Genomic DNA, 14,214 nt, shown 5'->3' with positions numbered 1-14,214 from the left:
GCAGAAGGCGGTTGTCCTTGGGTCGCTCCGTGTTCTTAGGGTCCACGAGGCTTTTGCTGGATCGTCGTATTGATTCCTTTACAGACTGTAACCACCTATTTCTCATCAAGACGTGCTTATGGCTGAAATTTTACCGCGATTTTGCTGGAAGCGGGTGCAATTTTTCAGATTAGCACCCGCTCCCGACGAAATCCTGCGGTTGTCCTTATGACAAATTTTTAATTATATATATATATAATGTCGTAACCGCTGTCGCCCTGCTCCCCTGAGAAACTGCGGAGTCAGCAGTTATTGGAAGGCCGAGAACGGGGTGACTGAAATGTAGAGTTTGGTGTATTCTATTTTAGATTGAAAATTGATCTTTTTTAGTTAGAAATTTATGTATTATGTTGAACATTTCTCTTTTTGGTCAAATATTAATTTATTTTGTTGAAAATTTAACCTGAAAAAAATTTATGATGGTCAGGAAAAATGAACAAATTTGAGGGATTTCCGTTGGTATTTTTTAATAACCCTGTTTTTAAATAACGCAATAGTTAAAAACATGTAAGTCAAATAATATTAGTAGTAGGGGAAGTGAATGGTTGAAGAGGATGAGACTCCTGATTTTCTGATCAATCCATCTAGACACCCTATCAAAGAGACTGATTGTTTTCAGGTGTCCGAGGTTTTCTAACTAGAAGACGCTTGCAGAGCTTACAATCACAATGTCGTAGTTCTACTCTGGATAGCGTATCATCGATCCCGGAGAGTTTTGTGGTGAGTAATTTATTCCCATTATCAAGCAACATGCCTTCCTCGTTTCTCAGGCTTGTAACTCGAAAGTCGAATCACTCACGCTGCACGCACTGCAATCGCAATGTCATTGCATAAAGAGAATAATTCTATGGCACGTAATCGTAGGAGTTCGTTCATTCATTCATTCGCATTAGAATTTAACAAACGTTCTAATCACTGCACATGGACTAGCTGATATGAATTTTTTCTATCAGTCACTCATTTTTGTCATCGATGTTAGTCATTATCATTTCAATTCTTGAAAAGAATGGCAACATATTTATTTTTCACTATGCTGTCGTTAAAAAATTACGTCACACTACTGCCGTCTTGATGAAGAAACTGTACGACTACATTTTTAGGGTTTCGTAGACTCAGGCAGAAGAGAAGTAGAGTAAACAGGAAGAAGGAAGTAGGAAATATGAGTGGAGGGGATGTAGGAGAATTGAGGGAAGGGCAGAGGCGCCGGGGCCCTAGGAGACACAGGGGGCAATGCCCCCCCTCCTATACATTGGGCAGAGAAGTGCAAAGTATTGATTTGCCCCCCTCTGAAATCGAGTGCGAGGAGCTGCTCACTGAGAAATCTGGAAATCTTAAGACTGTAAATGCAGAAGTCTCAGTCGAATTTGCATAGAGAATGCTAAGATTTTCTTGGGATTGCCGGGAGTTTCGAGATTTTCAGAAGGTCTCGCGAAGGAGACTCTTCAGTAGAAATCAGACTCGGATAAACTCGGCGGTGTACGGATGGATTCGGCTGTTAGTTCGACTCACCAAGGTAGTGTGTGTATCACGAACGTGTGGATGCTCCACGCTTGAAGAAAGGTTTCCAAAATTTCTAAGAGTTCCAAGAGTTCCTTAAGGGCATGTGATGAGTGGGTCATGTAACCAGATTCCTACCTTACCGCCAATTGTTTTGTTTCCTAACTTATTATCACACGAAACGCCACATCGAGTTGCAAATTTGGGATACTAAACAAGAAGCACTAAGAATGGTGGGTCTGGTTCTAAATTTGTATAATTATAAAACAAATTTTTTGTTGTTAATATTTTTTTTGCTTTTTTCATTATTATTAAAATTTAGGACTAGATCCATCTTTCTTAGTGCTTCTTATGTATTATCCCAAATTTTCAACTCGAAGTGGCGCTTCGTGTGAAAATAAGTTGGGAAATAAAAAAAGTGAGGGTAAGGTAGGAATCTGCGATTTCTCAGTGTGTAGCCCCTCAATCGAATGATCAAATTCGTCGGATCTTCGGAACTGAAACTCTTTCAATTCTTTCCTGCTCTCCTCAATTTTTGAAATCTATCTGGAATCTTTGTGAAATAATAGAAGTCGTTCTGGAATCTTTGAAATCTATCCGAAATCTTTGCAAAATAATTTAAATCTTTGTCAAATCATTATAAAACTTTTAAGATATCATTGCAGCCTTTGGCAAATCTTTGTGGAATTTTTGGAAATCTTTGCGAAATATTTGGAATATTTGGTAATACTTGCGAAATTATTTAATTTTTGTTTCAATCTTTAGGCAATCATTGAAATCGTTGTGCAATCTTTGAAATTTATCTGAAAACTTTGTGAAATATTTGAAATTTTTGTTGAATCTTCGAAATTTATCTGAAATCTTTTTGAAATTATAGAAGTATTTGTAAAATAATAAAAGTATTAGTGAAATATTTGCAAAATATTTTTAATCTTTGTGAAATCTTCAGGAAATCATTGAAATGTTGTGAAATCTTTGGAAATCTTTGAAATATTATTTAAATATTTGTGACGTCTTTGGGAATTCTTTAAAAATCTTACGAAATATTTTTGAAATATTCAGTTATGTTTGTGAAATTATTGAAATCTTCGTGAAATATTTTAGAAATGATTGATGTCTCTGTAAAGTCTTTTAAATATACCTGAAATCTTTGTTCAATCTTTGAAATTTATCTGAATTCTTTGTGAAATAATGAAACTCTTTGAGAAATCTTTTTAATCTATTTGAAATTTTTACGAAATATGTGAAAACTTTGTGAAATCTTTAAAATCTTTTGGAAATCATTGAATTCTCGGCAGTTTTCTAAAAAACTTTCCCAAAAATTTGAAATCTTTATGAAATCGTTGAAATCTTGGTTCAATCTTTGAAATCTATTTCAAATCTTTGGGGAATCATAGAAATCTTTGTAAAATCTTGGCGAATTCTTTAAAAATATTTGCGAAATATTTAAAATATTTTTGAAATATTCGGAAATATTTGAGAAATGATTGAAATCTTTGTGAAATATTTGAGAAATGATTAAAGCATGTGTGAAGCCTTTTTAATGTATCTGAAATTTTTGAAATCTCACTGAAATCATTAGGGAATAATTGAAATCTTTGTTCAATCTTTGAAATCTATCTGAAATATTTGTGAAACCTTTTTAATCTATCTGAAATCTTTACGAAATATTTGAAATCTTTGTTAAATCTTTAAAATCTTTTGGAAATCATTCAAATTTTTTTGAAATTATTAGGAAATCATTGCAATTTTTGTTCAATCTTTGAAGTATCTTAAATCTTTGTTAAATCTTTAAAATCTTTTGGAAATCAATCAATCTTTTAGAAGTAAAAGAGAGGAGGGAAAATTAAGGGAGGTTGAGTAGACGAAATTATGGGAAGTGAGAGGGTCGAAGAGGCGAAGGAGGGGTAAATAGGGTGAGGTATTAGAAAAAGTAAGGGGAAAATAACGGGAGGGGAAATGAGGAAAAGTTAGGGAAGGAGATGTAGGAGAAGTAGAGGAAGTGATGGCAATTGAGGGCAGAGAAAGTAAGAGAAATTAGGGGAAATAGGGGAGTGGTTTTGAGGAGTGGTTGTAAGTGGTTGTAAGAAACATGGGGGGGCAATGAGTAACAGGGAAATAGGATAAATTAATAGAACTGTTAGTAGGGGGAGTAGGGGGAAAAGGGGAGGGGAGCATGGGAAATAAGAGTAAATGAGTGTTGGGAACATACGGGAACTAGAAAGGATAGGAATTAAGAGTAGTGAGGGGGAAATGAAGAGAGGGGAAGTCAGAGAACTAAGGAGAAATAATGGAGGGGAAATAGGAGAAATAAGAGAGTAAGAAGTAATGGGCATGAGGGGAAAAAATAAGAGGAAAGTAGGGGAAAATAGAGGAGGAGAAGTAGTAGAAGTGAGGGGAATTCAGGAATTTTCCAATTCGGTAATATTATAAACTGTTCGGGAAAGTTATTATTTGGGAATTTTTCAAATTAGTAATTTTATTATTCGGGTATTTTCCAATTTAGGAATTTGACAGTGTCGGGAATTGTATTTTTCTGGATTTTCAGTCATCCCTATATGCTGCCCAAAAATTAAGACCCCCAAATTTCGAGAGCTTCTGAATTGAAAGATTTGCTTCACTTATATTTGAAGCTACCCAAAATTTAAAAATGTAAATTGGGACTATTTCCTATAGCTACTTTGTTTAGTATGAGTATTTTTGTATTATTTAGCATTATTTTTACTTTTTATTATTTCCTGTATTTCTACTAAAGGATCTTTTTAAAAATTTGATTGATTTATCGAAATGGGATAAAAGCCAAAGTAGTAAATGTACAACCGAAAGTGATTTAGGTAGTAAAGTCAACAGTTCACTTACCCATCACCACATATTTATTCTATTCTAGAACTAGTCTAGTCATAGCGGATATTGATATCGTAATTTTCACTTTGTAAAGTGAGAAGATACTTACTTTCTAAACAAACCTATATTTTAAAATTGGCAGCTTTTTGGATGTTTTTTGATTTTTTTTGTCATCTTTTTATATCTTTTACATCTTTTTGGATTTCTTTTCGAAATTTTGGCTTACTTACAATTCTTGATCTTTAGAATATAAAATTTTTTCAGTTAGATTATTTTAATTTCGCGTATAAAAATATAATTTGGAAACTACAACTTTTTTTCATCTGTAAAAGTAGCTTTAAATAACTAGATTTAAATATTTTGTTAGCAATTCATCTTTTTTGATTGAGAATTCAAATAGTTGGTAGAAAATTAATCTTCTTGGTTGAAAGTTTATATTTTTTATAAAAATTGAACAATTTTCTTGACATTTTCTTCCCCTCTTGACTGACAAATACTTCTTAATTTATAATTCAAGCCTTGTTAAAAATAATGTTTATTTATTGAAGATTCATAATTTTAACTGAAAATGTATATCTTAAATTAAAAATTCTAATCTTATGTTTTAAATTCTTATTTTTTATTGAAATTTAATTATTTTAACTAAAAATGTAACTATTCTAGTTTCAGATTCAACCATATTGTTGAACAAAAATTTTTCTTTGGTGGAAAATTAATTTCTTGTTTTGAAAAATTTAACTATTCCAGATGAAAATATAACTATTGTGTTGAAAATTTGAATTTCTTTGGCTTCAAATACATTTTTTTGACTGAAAAGTTAACTAAACCAGATGGAAATTCATCTCTTTTGTTAAAAATTGAACACTTTTTCTGACAACAGTTTTTCGTTGTTTTTAATTACTTTTTTTTAACTAAAAAATTAACTAATAAATATTTTGTCGCAAATTGATATTTTTTAATAGAAAATTCATGTATTTTTTCGAAAACTTGTCTTGTTTAGAAAAAACTAATCTTCTTGGATGAAAATTCATTTTTTGATTGAAAATTCAAGTATTCCACTTGAAGATTCATTTAATCAGATTTCAAAAAATGCATTTTCTGTTTGTTTAGAATTACACTATTTTAGTTAAGCATTTATCACTATGATTAAAAATTCATTTATTGTTTTTAAAATTCCATTTTTTTGTGCTGAAAATTAATTTTGGAAATAAAAATTTAAGTACTTCATTTTTGGTTGGTAATCAATCTTTTTTATTTGATAATTCAACTATACTTGGTTGAAAGTTAAACTCTTTTTTTTTAGTTCTTTTTTGTTGATGAAGATTTGTAATTATAATTGATAGTTCATCTCTTTCCTTTCAAATTCAAAAATTCAAGTACATTTTATTTTTGGTTAAAAATTGAACTTTTTTTGTTGAAAATTTGTTTTTGATGGTAAAAAATTTATTTTCTTAGAAGGAAATTGATCTTTTTCGTTAAAAATTCAACTATGTTGAAAAAAATTTGTTATTCAATTTCATGTACTTTAAGAAAAAATTGACGAACTAATTTTTTATTATTTAATTATTCAATTTTGCAATATAAGTTTTCATCGATTCTAAAATTAAACATATCAATGAAACCACTAGAAAGAATATAAAACTTGATATACCTGAAAAAACAGGGAATTGTCAGTTAATTTTTGTCCAGGATTTAAGTAAACAACCTGTATTAAAAACATTTTAAATTTATTGTATTATTTTGTTTTTTGTTTCAATAAAAACATGCACTTTCGATGTTTTGATCCATATTCTAATCACGATGTTTTTAACCTCTGATAAATCAAGGTCGAGATCGATTTATATCTTTCCATGTTTCGATACCATGGGAAACACCCGCATCCATGATCAGGCAAAAGTTTAATGAACTGAAAATTTCTGTAGAAGCGTAAAGAATGGAAAAACTGTCATTTAAAAAACTTAAGGTAATCAAAATATATGAATGAAAAAAATGTTCAGGTTTCGTAATGAGTAATACTTATTAAAAATATTTAAACAAGTTTATAGTTCAACTCTTTTAGTTAAAAATTGTATTATTCGGTTGAAAATTTAATTATTTTATTGAAAATGCAACTATTTTGTTAAAAATGCAGGTGAAAATTAAACTATTACATTTTTGGTTAAAAACTGATCGTTGTTACTCAAAAAATCAATGTTGTAGAGAAATCGTCTTTTTGATTCAAAATTGCAAGAATTTGGTTGACATTTTTTTTCCTCTTTTGACTGAAAATGAACACTTTTTTCAAAATTCATTTCTTTGGTTTGAAAATTCATCTCTTTTAGTATAAAGTTGATATTTTTTTGTTAAAAATGCAACTGTTTGGTTTTAAAAAATCTGTTTTTTTTTAGGTAGCATGTATTATCAATGGAGACAGTAATAACCGTCCTTTCAGACTGGATAAAGTTATGAATTAAAAAGTTAAATAAAATTTTCTTCGGAAAAAAAATCTTCTCCTTCGCTCCGCTGGGAATCGAACCACAGGTGTTCCGATTGCCGGTCGGGTGCTTTTACCACTAAGCTACTAGGCAGCGTGTATTTCTGAAAAAAGATTCCTCTATCGATCTTTCTATTTCTAATTTTGTACCAACCTTGTTAAATTTCAAGGGCTCTTTTTTAAAAATTGAAATTATAGGACTCTTAATAGTATTAACTGCTCTGGAATTAAAACTGACTTTATAGTTTAAAGTATATTATCTATTAGTTTATGTTCACTATTTTATTGAGTCTCAAAGCTTCATTAATTGAGCACTTTACTTTCTTCCATAAATTCTTAACAACTGCGTTAATTTTGTTTAGTCTTTCTGTAAAAAATAGATATATCACGAAAATATCGAAAACATTGTCGTCGCTTTTCCTTAATGCCGATTGCGTAATTTAAAAAACACGAAGAATTTTGCCAAATTAACGCATATGACGAAGAATCGAGTTTCAGTTGATTAAGTTCTATTAATATCAACTTTTATTATTACATTTACAGTTAAAATAATTAATTTTCAAGCAATAAAAAGAAAATCTGTACAAAATAGTTCAATTTTCAACCAATTTGACCAATCTTAGATCAAAAATATGAATTTTAGAAAAAACCTTATTAGTTAACATGTTAACTTTTTTTTAAATTTCTAATAAAAAAAAAAACTTTTAAATTACACAAGAAAAATCAAGAATTTTTAACAGAAGAGTTGAATTTTCAATCAAGAAAGATTTTTCATTTAATAAAGAAAAAGAGTCTCATCCAAAATGTTGTCTTTCTAAGTCATAAAGACGAATTAATTTCCGACCAAAAAAACGAATTTTCAACCAAATTTGTTAAATTTTTAACCAATATAAATGAACTTTTAACTAAAATTATGCATTTCCAATAAAAAGTTTTTTCAAACTAGTTAAATTTAAAATAGTTAAATTTTCGTCCAAAAAGTTTATATAGCTATCAAGAAAAATTCAAAATTTCAACAAAATAGATCAACTTTGAACTAAAACAGATCAATCTTCAACAAAAAATAGAACATTTTAAATTTAAGTGAGAGAAATAAGGTTTTAAACAAATGAAGTAAGTTTCCAACGAAATAATTAAATTTTTAACCAAAAAGATTAATTTTCAACTAAAATCATTGAGTCTAAGAAACTTTGATGAACAATTGAATAGTTAAATTTGTAGTTAAAAAAATTAATTTTCAACCATAAAGATTATATGGCTACCAAATAAAGACAAATTTTCTATAAAATAGATTAATTTTCAACTAAAAAAGATCAATTTTAACAAAAATATAATAGTTTATTTTTATGTTAGAGAAATAAGTTTGTTAACCAAATAAAATAGATTTTCAACGTCATAGTTAAATTTGCAACGAAGCAGATGAATTTTCTAACAAAAAGATTAAATGTCTATCAACGAAAAATTTTGACAAAAAATTTAGTTACATCTCTAGTTAACAAAATTAATTTTCAATAATAACATTAATTTTTAACCAAAGAAAAATTAATTTTCAATAGGAAAACAATTTATACAAACAAAGAATAATTTAAAAATAAGTACATGAATTTTTAACTAAAATAGATCAATGTTCAACAAAAAATAGAATATTTTAATTTTCAATAAGAGAAATAAGTTTTGAAGCAAATAAAATCAATTTTCAACTAAATAGTTAAATTTTCGACCAAACAAATGAATTTTCATGCAAAAAGATTATATGCATTACAACAAAAATTTCAACAAACGATTTCGTTCAATTTTTATGAAAAAACATTATTATTCAATAAGACACTACTTTTCAATTAAATAAAAATTAATTTTAAATAAGAAAACTATTATTCTACAAAAAACTATTTAAAAGCAATGGATTTTCTACAAAAATACTTTAATTTTTAATGGAATTCTTAACCTACTAGTTACATTTTGAACACAAATAGTTAATTAGTCACCAAGAAGATTGAAATAATTGAATTTTCAACTAGAGAATATTAATTTTCAAACAAACATGATATAGTTAAATTTTCAGTTAGAAATTTAATTGAAAAAACCTAATTTTGAACCAAAAAGATTATTTTATAATAAAATTTATGAATTTTTAACTGAAAAAGATCATTTTTCAACCAAATATGGAATATTAAAATTTGTAGTTAAAAAAATTATTATAAAATTTTAATAAACCCGTTAAATTGTAACAACGTAGTTCCACTTAGTAATTTTTTTCTAAAGAAAGGGTAATTACGCGCTAACAATCTTCTAGGTTTAAAAAATCTTAGAATATATTAGACTTTCTTTTCGATCTTCTTTTTCCCGAGAGGATAAATGGTCGATAACACTTCTGGTTATTTTGATCAGAAGGCCACAGAATAATTTACGATAATATTTTTCTAACCTGATCTTCTCGCCTATCATGGAGCGTCAAACACAGCTGACTCGCATCTCATCCACTTCTTATATAGTGAACATTTAAAGGCTTGTAAAATAAAAAAATAAAAAATCGTACTTTCAAAATTTCCTATTTCAACAAATAAGGATTTTTCAGTCCCGAAAGAAATAAAGTTCGCCTAACTTGCTGAATCTTCAAGCCAAGACAAATTTTTTGCAAAAAATTAAATTTTTAAAAAGAAAACATGAATTTTAAGGAAAAAATTAATTTTCAACAAAATAGTTAAATTTTTAAGAAAAGGAAAGAACCTCCATTAATTTGTTTTTAAATGTAATAGTTCAACTTTTACCCAAGCAGTTGAAGTGTTAATTAAAAAATATCAGATTTTAACAAAGTAGTTAAACTTTCAACGAAAGAGTTAAATTTCCAGCTAAAATATAAATCTTCAATAAAAAAAAAAGATTCATTAACAAAGTAGTCCAGTCAAATATTTCAAACAAAACAGATGCATCCTGAAGCAAAGAAGATTAATTTTCTACCAAACAGTGGAATTTTTATTCAGGAAATATGAAATTTCTAATCAAACAGATAAATTATTAAATAAAAAAGACAAATTTTCATAAAAAATTATTTTTTCTACGACATAGTTGATTTTTCAACCGAAAAAGACAAATTTCCAACAAAAATTATGACTTTTTAAGAAAGTTGTTAAACTGTCAACGAAATAGTTGCATTTTTATCCCAAAAAGATGAAAATTCTATTAAAAAATATGAATTTTTAAATCAAAAAGACAATTTTTGAACAAATAATTTAATTTCAACCCAAACAAAATTTCTGGTGATTTTCCAACAACAAATTATGAATTTTAAAGAAAAAGTCAATTTTGTACTAAATAGTCGAATTTTTAACCCAAAAAGACGATTTTTCAACAAAACACTTGAATTTTCAACCAAGCTATTGCATTTTTCTCCAAGAAAGATAAAATTTCTACTAAAATAGATAAAGTTTGAAATTAAAAAGACAAATTTTTAACAAAAATCTGCAAACTTAAGGCACATTCTCATCGCGCTCTACGCGCGCTGCTTGCAACTTTCAGCGCGCCTCAGGCGCGAGACTGTTGGTTCTCTCGCTTCGTGCTTGGTCTTTGTATTTTTACCAAATTTGGGCACAACCTTTTTAAAATTAAAGGTCAAAGCATCGACAACAGTAATTTGGTGATTGTGAATTCTTTTTCGTTAGAGCTTCTTCGGCTTTAACGAACATATTCTCATCAAGTGTCTCGTGCTTCACACTCGATTTTGTCCAAAACGTCACCTTCTATACATCATATTCAACACTTTATATTAAATGTAATGTATTCTAATATTTTTTGTTTTGTCTCCTAGGGCATTTTTCCATAAGTTTATTTTTTTTATTTTTAAACTTATTTCTTACGAATCAAAAAAAATCTACTCGTCCTATCTAAAAATTATTATTAAAAAATTTGTCAATCTTTTATGGGCTGAATAACTTTTGTCTATTTTTTTTCGTACCTTGTGTCGTTTTTCAAAAAATGTATTTTTTTAAATATATACTTTTTATTAAAACAAAAAATAAATAATAAACTTTTTTGTCTAATTATTCTTTTCTGTAACTTGTGTCGTTTGCCAAAGAATTTAATTTTCTTATTTTTAATGTTCTTGTTTACGACTAAACGAAAATCTACGCGTCCTTTCAAAAAATGATTCATTATCATTTTTCGTATTTTACATATTTTGACGACAGAATGGAATTATTGATTTTTCATTATTCTTTTACGATAAAAATTAGAATTTTCGATTTTTCACAAACAATAAAAAAAGTTTCTATGATATTCTTGTAAGGCTTTAAAAAAGGAACGTTTTTTTTCTCTCGACTTTTTTCATACTGTGCGTTGTTTGACTTAAAATATTCTTTTATTTTTTTATTTATTTTTAAAGTGCTATAACTCTGTTAATTTTTACTTAATTGAAAAAGTCATGTGGATAATTTGTTCAAATTTCCAAGTGCTACGAACAGCCATACACAGAATTTTAAAATTTTGAAAAAGTAGTTTTAAAAATTTTCAAGGTGCTCTAACTTTTTGAATTTTTATCCAAAATAGTTGGCTAATGAAATAGACTTTCAGTCTCCGACACTGAGGCTGTATCAAAGGCCAATCTAATAGATTATATTTTTCAAAAATTATCGTGCTTTAAAATAAAAATCATAAAAAAAATTTTCCAGATATCTCAAGACATTTAAAACATTTTTTTTAAACCTTTCAAAATTCTTAAAAACCTTTCAAACAATTTGTTTAAAATCTTTAGGAATTCGCATTTTGATAAACAAATTTCAAATCTCTTTAGTTTTAAAATTATTTTTCAATATTTTCAAAACATCTAAAACTTCCAAATATTTATTGAAATAATTCAAAATTTGCCAAAAATTTCTTAAGATCCTGCAAAATTACGAAAGATGTTTTAAAATCCCTCAAAAAAATTTTTCGACCTAGTGTAAAATCTTCAAAACCTATACTTAATCTTTTAAAGTAAAACGTAAATCATTTTAAAATTAAAGAAAAATCTTTTCGCACCATTTTTTGAAAATTAGCTTTATCCTTGAAAATTCATATTTTCGGGTTAAAAAATGAAACATATCATTTTCTTATAAATATGTTACCAGTATTTGATCAAAATTTGAAGTGTTTGAAATTCAATTTCAGAAAAGTGTCAAACATTTTAATTAGAAATGCTTTCTTTCTAATCTTTTAAATTCCCCGAACTGAATTTTTAGTTTTTTTTAAATCACCTTCATATTTGATTAAAACAATTTTCATACTTTGTTACGTAGAAGAACTCAATTTAAAAATATTTCATCGTTGACTCACAATTACTCAAGTCTTCTGTAAAACTTTGAGAAAATGTTACATTGTGACAAATGTTTTATTTTCATATGTTTGGCAAAGGCCTATGATTTTTTTCTAATGAATGAGGCAATGATAGGTCGTCAGAGAACAGGAAAAAATTGTTTTTAATAATAAAACAAACAATAAAATAGAAAGGATGGAATCCGTCTAAAATATCTCAAGATGCTTTTACCGAAATAAGAACACCCTCGATTTTAGAAAAGCACGTTTTGTTACACAAAAGCAAGCACTTTTGAGTTCATCAAACCCTTTCAACATCAATCTGAATTTATATATATTGCAGACGGTAAATGAAATTCAGAAAGTCAGTTTATCGTTGGAAATACAATATTTAAATTTTAAATAATCCATTACATATTAAGAGTTTTTCAATTATTTGAAAAAAAAAAATAATTTCGAAATAAAGGCGATAGAAATTTAAAAAATATTGAACGATTTTTAATTGAAACTGTCCTAAATCATACAATTCTAGATAAGGTAAAATTTTGAAATAAATAAAAATATGAAATAAAAGAAATGTGTCGGAACACTTATTATTTTATTCAATTTCTACAAGAAGTTTTATTTTTGTTTCATATCTTCCCATATGAATAATCGTTAGAATATTAATTTTAAAAAAAGGTAGAAAAGCAGCTAGTCTTACAAGAAATTTCTTCACGCTAGGCAGTTCGTATTCACTTTAATAATTTTATTTTACTCTATTTTTTTATTTCTTGGTAAAAATTTTGAATTATAGATTTTTCAAGTTCTGCAGTTTATAAGTAATTCAATTTTTTCCTGAATTATTTAGTTTTTTAAATCTGAATTTAAATGTTGAAAAAATTGTTTTTTAAGACTTTTTTTATTGTATTAAAAAGAGTTTTCTTATTATTTCACATTTTTTCAAATGAATAAACTTGACAATATTTAATTTAAAAAAGCTGGAAAAGTGGTTAATCTTACGATAAAATTTTTTCGCGAAGGAAAGTGCGGGGAGGGAAAGAGATAGCAGGGTTGGGGAAGTAATCGAGAGTGGGACTCTTCCCCTCCGCTCACTTTCCCTGCCATAACTTCCCCTCCCCTTTCCTACAAATGCCGAAAAAAATCTGGAAGATTTAAGGTCAATTTTTTTAATTTATAAAGATTTCTAAAAATCTTAGGAAAAGTTCGAGTAATTTTAAAATATATATTATTTTCAAAATTTCTCAAAGTCATAAATATATTTTAAACTGACTCAAATTATTCCTCATACTTAAAAAAATCTTTCAATATTAAAAAAATTGTCTGAAAATCTTCCACATTCGTTTTTTGGAAAGAAAATTTGTCGTGTTTGATTAAAAATTAATATTGTTTATAGAAAATTTGTCTCTCTGGTTTGAAAGTTTAAATATTTGTTTGTAAATGCAACTATTTTGTCTAAAATTATTTTGTTTTTAAAAATTGATTCGATGAAAATTCATCTCATTTGGTAGAAAATTAAAATTTTTTGGTTTAAAAATTCAACTATTTTGTTGAAAGTTCAATATACTATTACTTACAATCTTAGAAATTAGAAAAGAAATTGTAAATCTACATTAATTTTATTTCAAAAAACTTATTCGCCTATTTTCGTAAAAAATCACTTTATAGGTGGTTTGATAGTATTTCGGACTTCAAACGCTGTCATATCATAAATAGAATTAAAAAGAAAAAGATTAAATTAAATTTTATAACTAATGTTTTTAAAATAAAAATACAAGTTGTTCTGGATAAATTATTTATCTATTTCTTATAATAAATAGTTTTCCCCAATTTTTATTTCTTTTCGGAAGAATGTAATTTAAACAATTTGTGAGATCGGCAAGAAATATTAGAAATTTGATCCAATTTTTTGGAAAGCCTTTCTCTTTCGTGTCTTAAACAAGCCGTGAAATGTTTGCTTTGAAAACTGACCTGAATTCAATTGTAGTTCAGGTTATTCAAGACTTTCGTAGAAGCAAACGTCCATCTGGTGAGCTTGCAATTGAAGAATTATTATTATTTTTATGAGCTTTACC

At 27.3% G+C, this 14,214-nt stretch overlaps 1 protein-coding gene across 1 annotated transcript in view; it reads left to right on the top strand.

Annotated features, from left to right (window-relative positions):
• LOC117172932 (titin homolog) overlaps positions 1 to 14,214 on the top strand; it is a 67,975-nt gene that overhangs the window by 33,812 nt on the left and 19,949 nt on the right. The window contains exon 3 of the mRNA XM_033361233.1: positions 659 to 759. Within this exon, the coding sequence (XP_033217124.1) occupies positions 659 to 759 (101 nt within the window). The remainder of the gene's footprint in view (positions 1 to 658; positions 760 to 14,214) is intronic.

This window comes from Belonocnema kinseyi, chromosome 5 (assembly GCF_010883055.1).
Source record: "Belonocnema kinseyi isolate 2016_QV_RU_SX_M_011 chromosome 5, B_treatae_v1, whole genome shotgun sequence".
Classification (NCBI taxonomy): domain Eukaryota; kingdom Metazoa; phylum Arthropoda; class Insecta; order Hymenoptera; family Cynipidae; genus Belonocnema; species Belonocnema kinseyi.
This window is presented reverse-complemented; position numbering and strand designations above follow the sequence as displayed.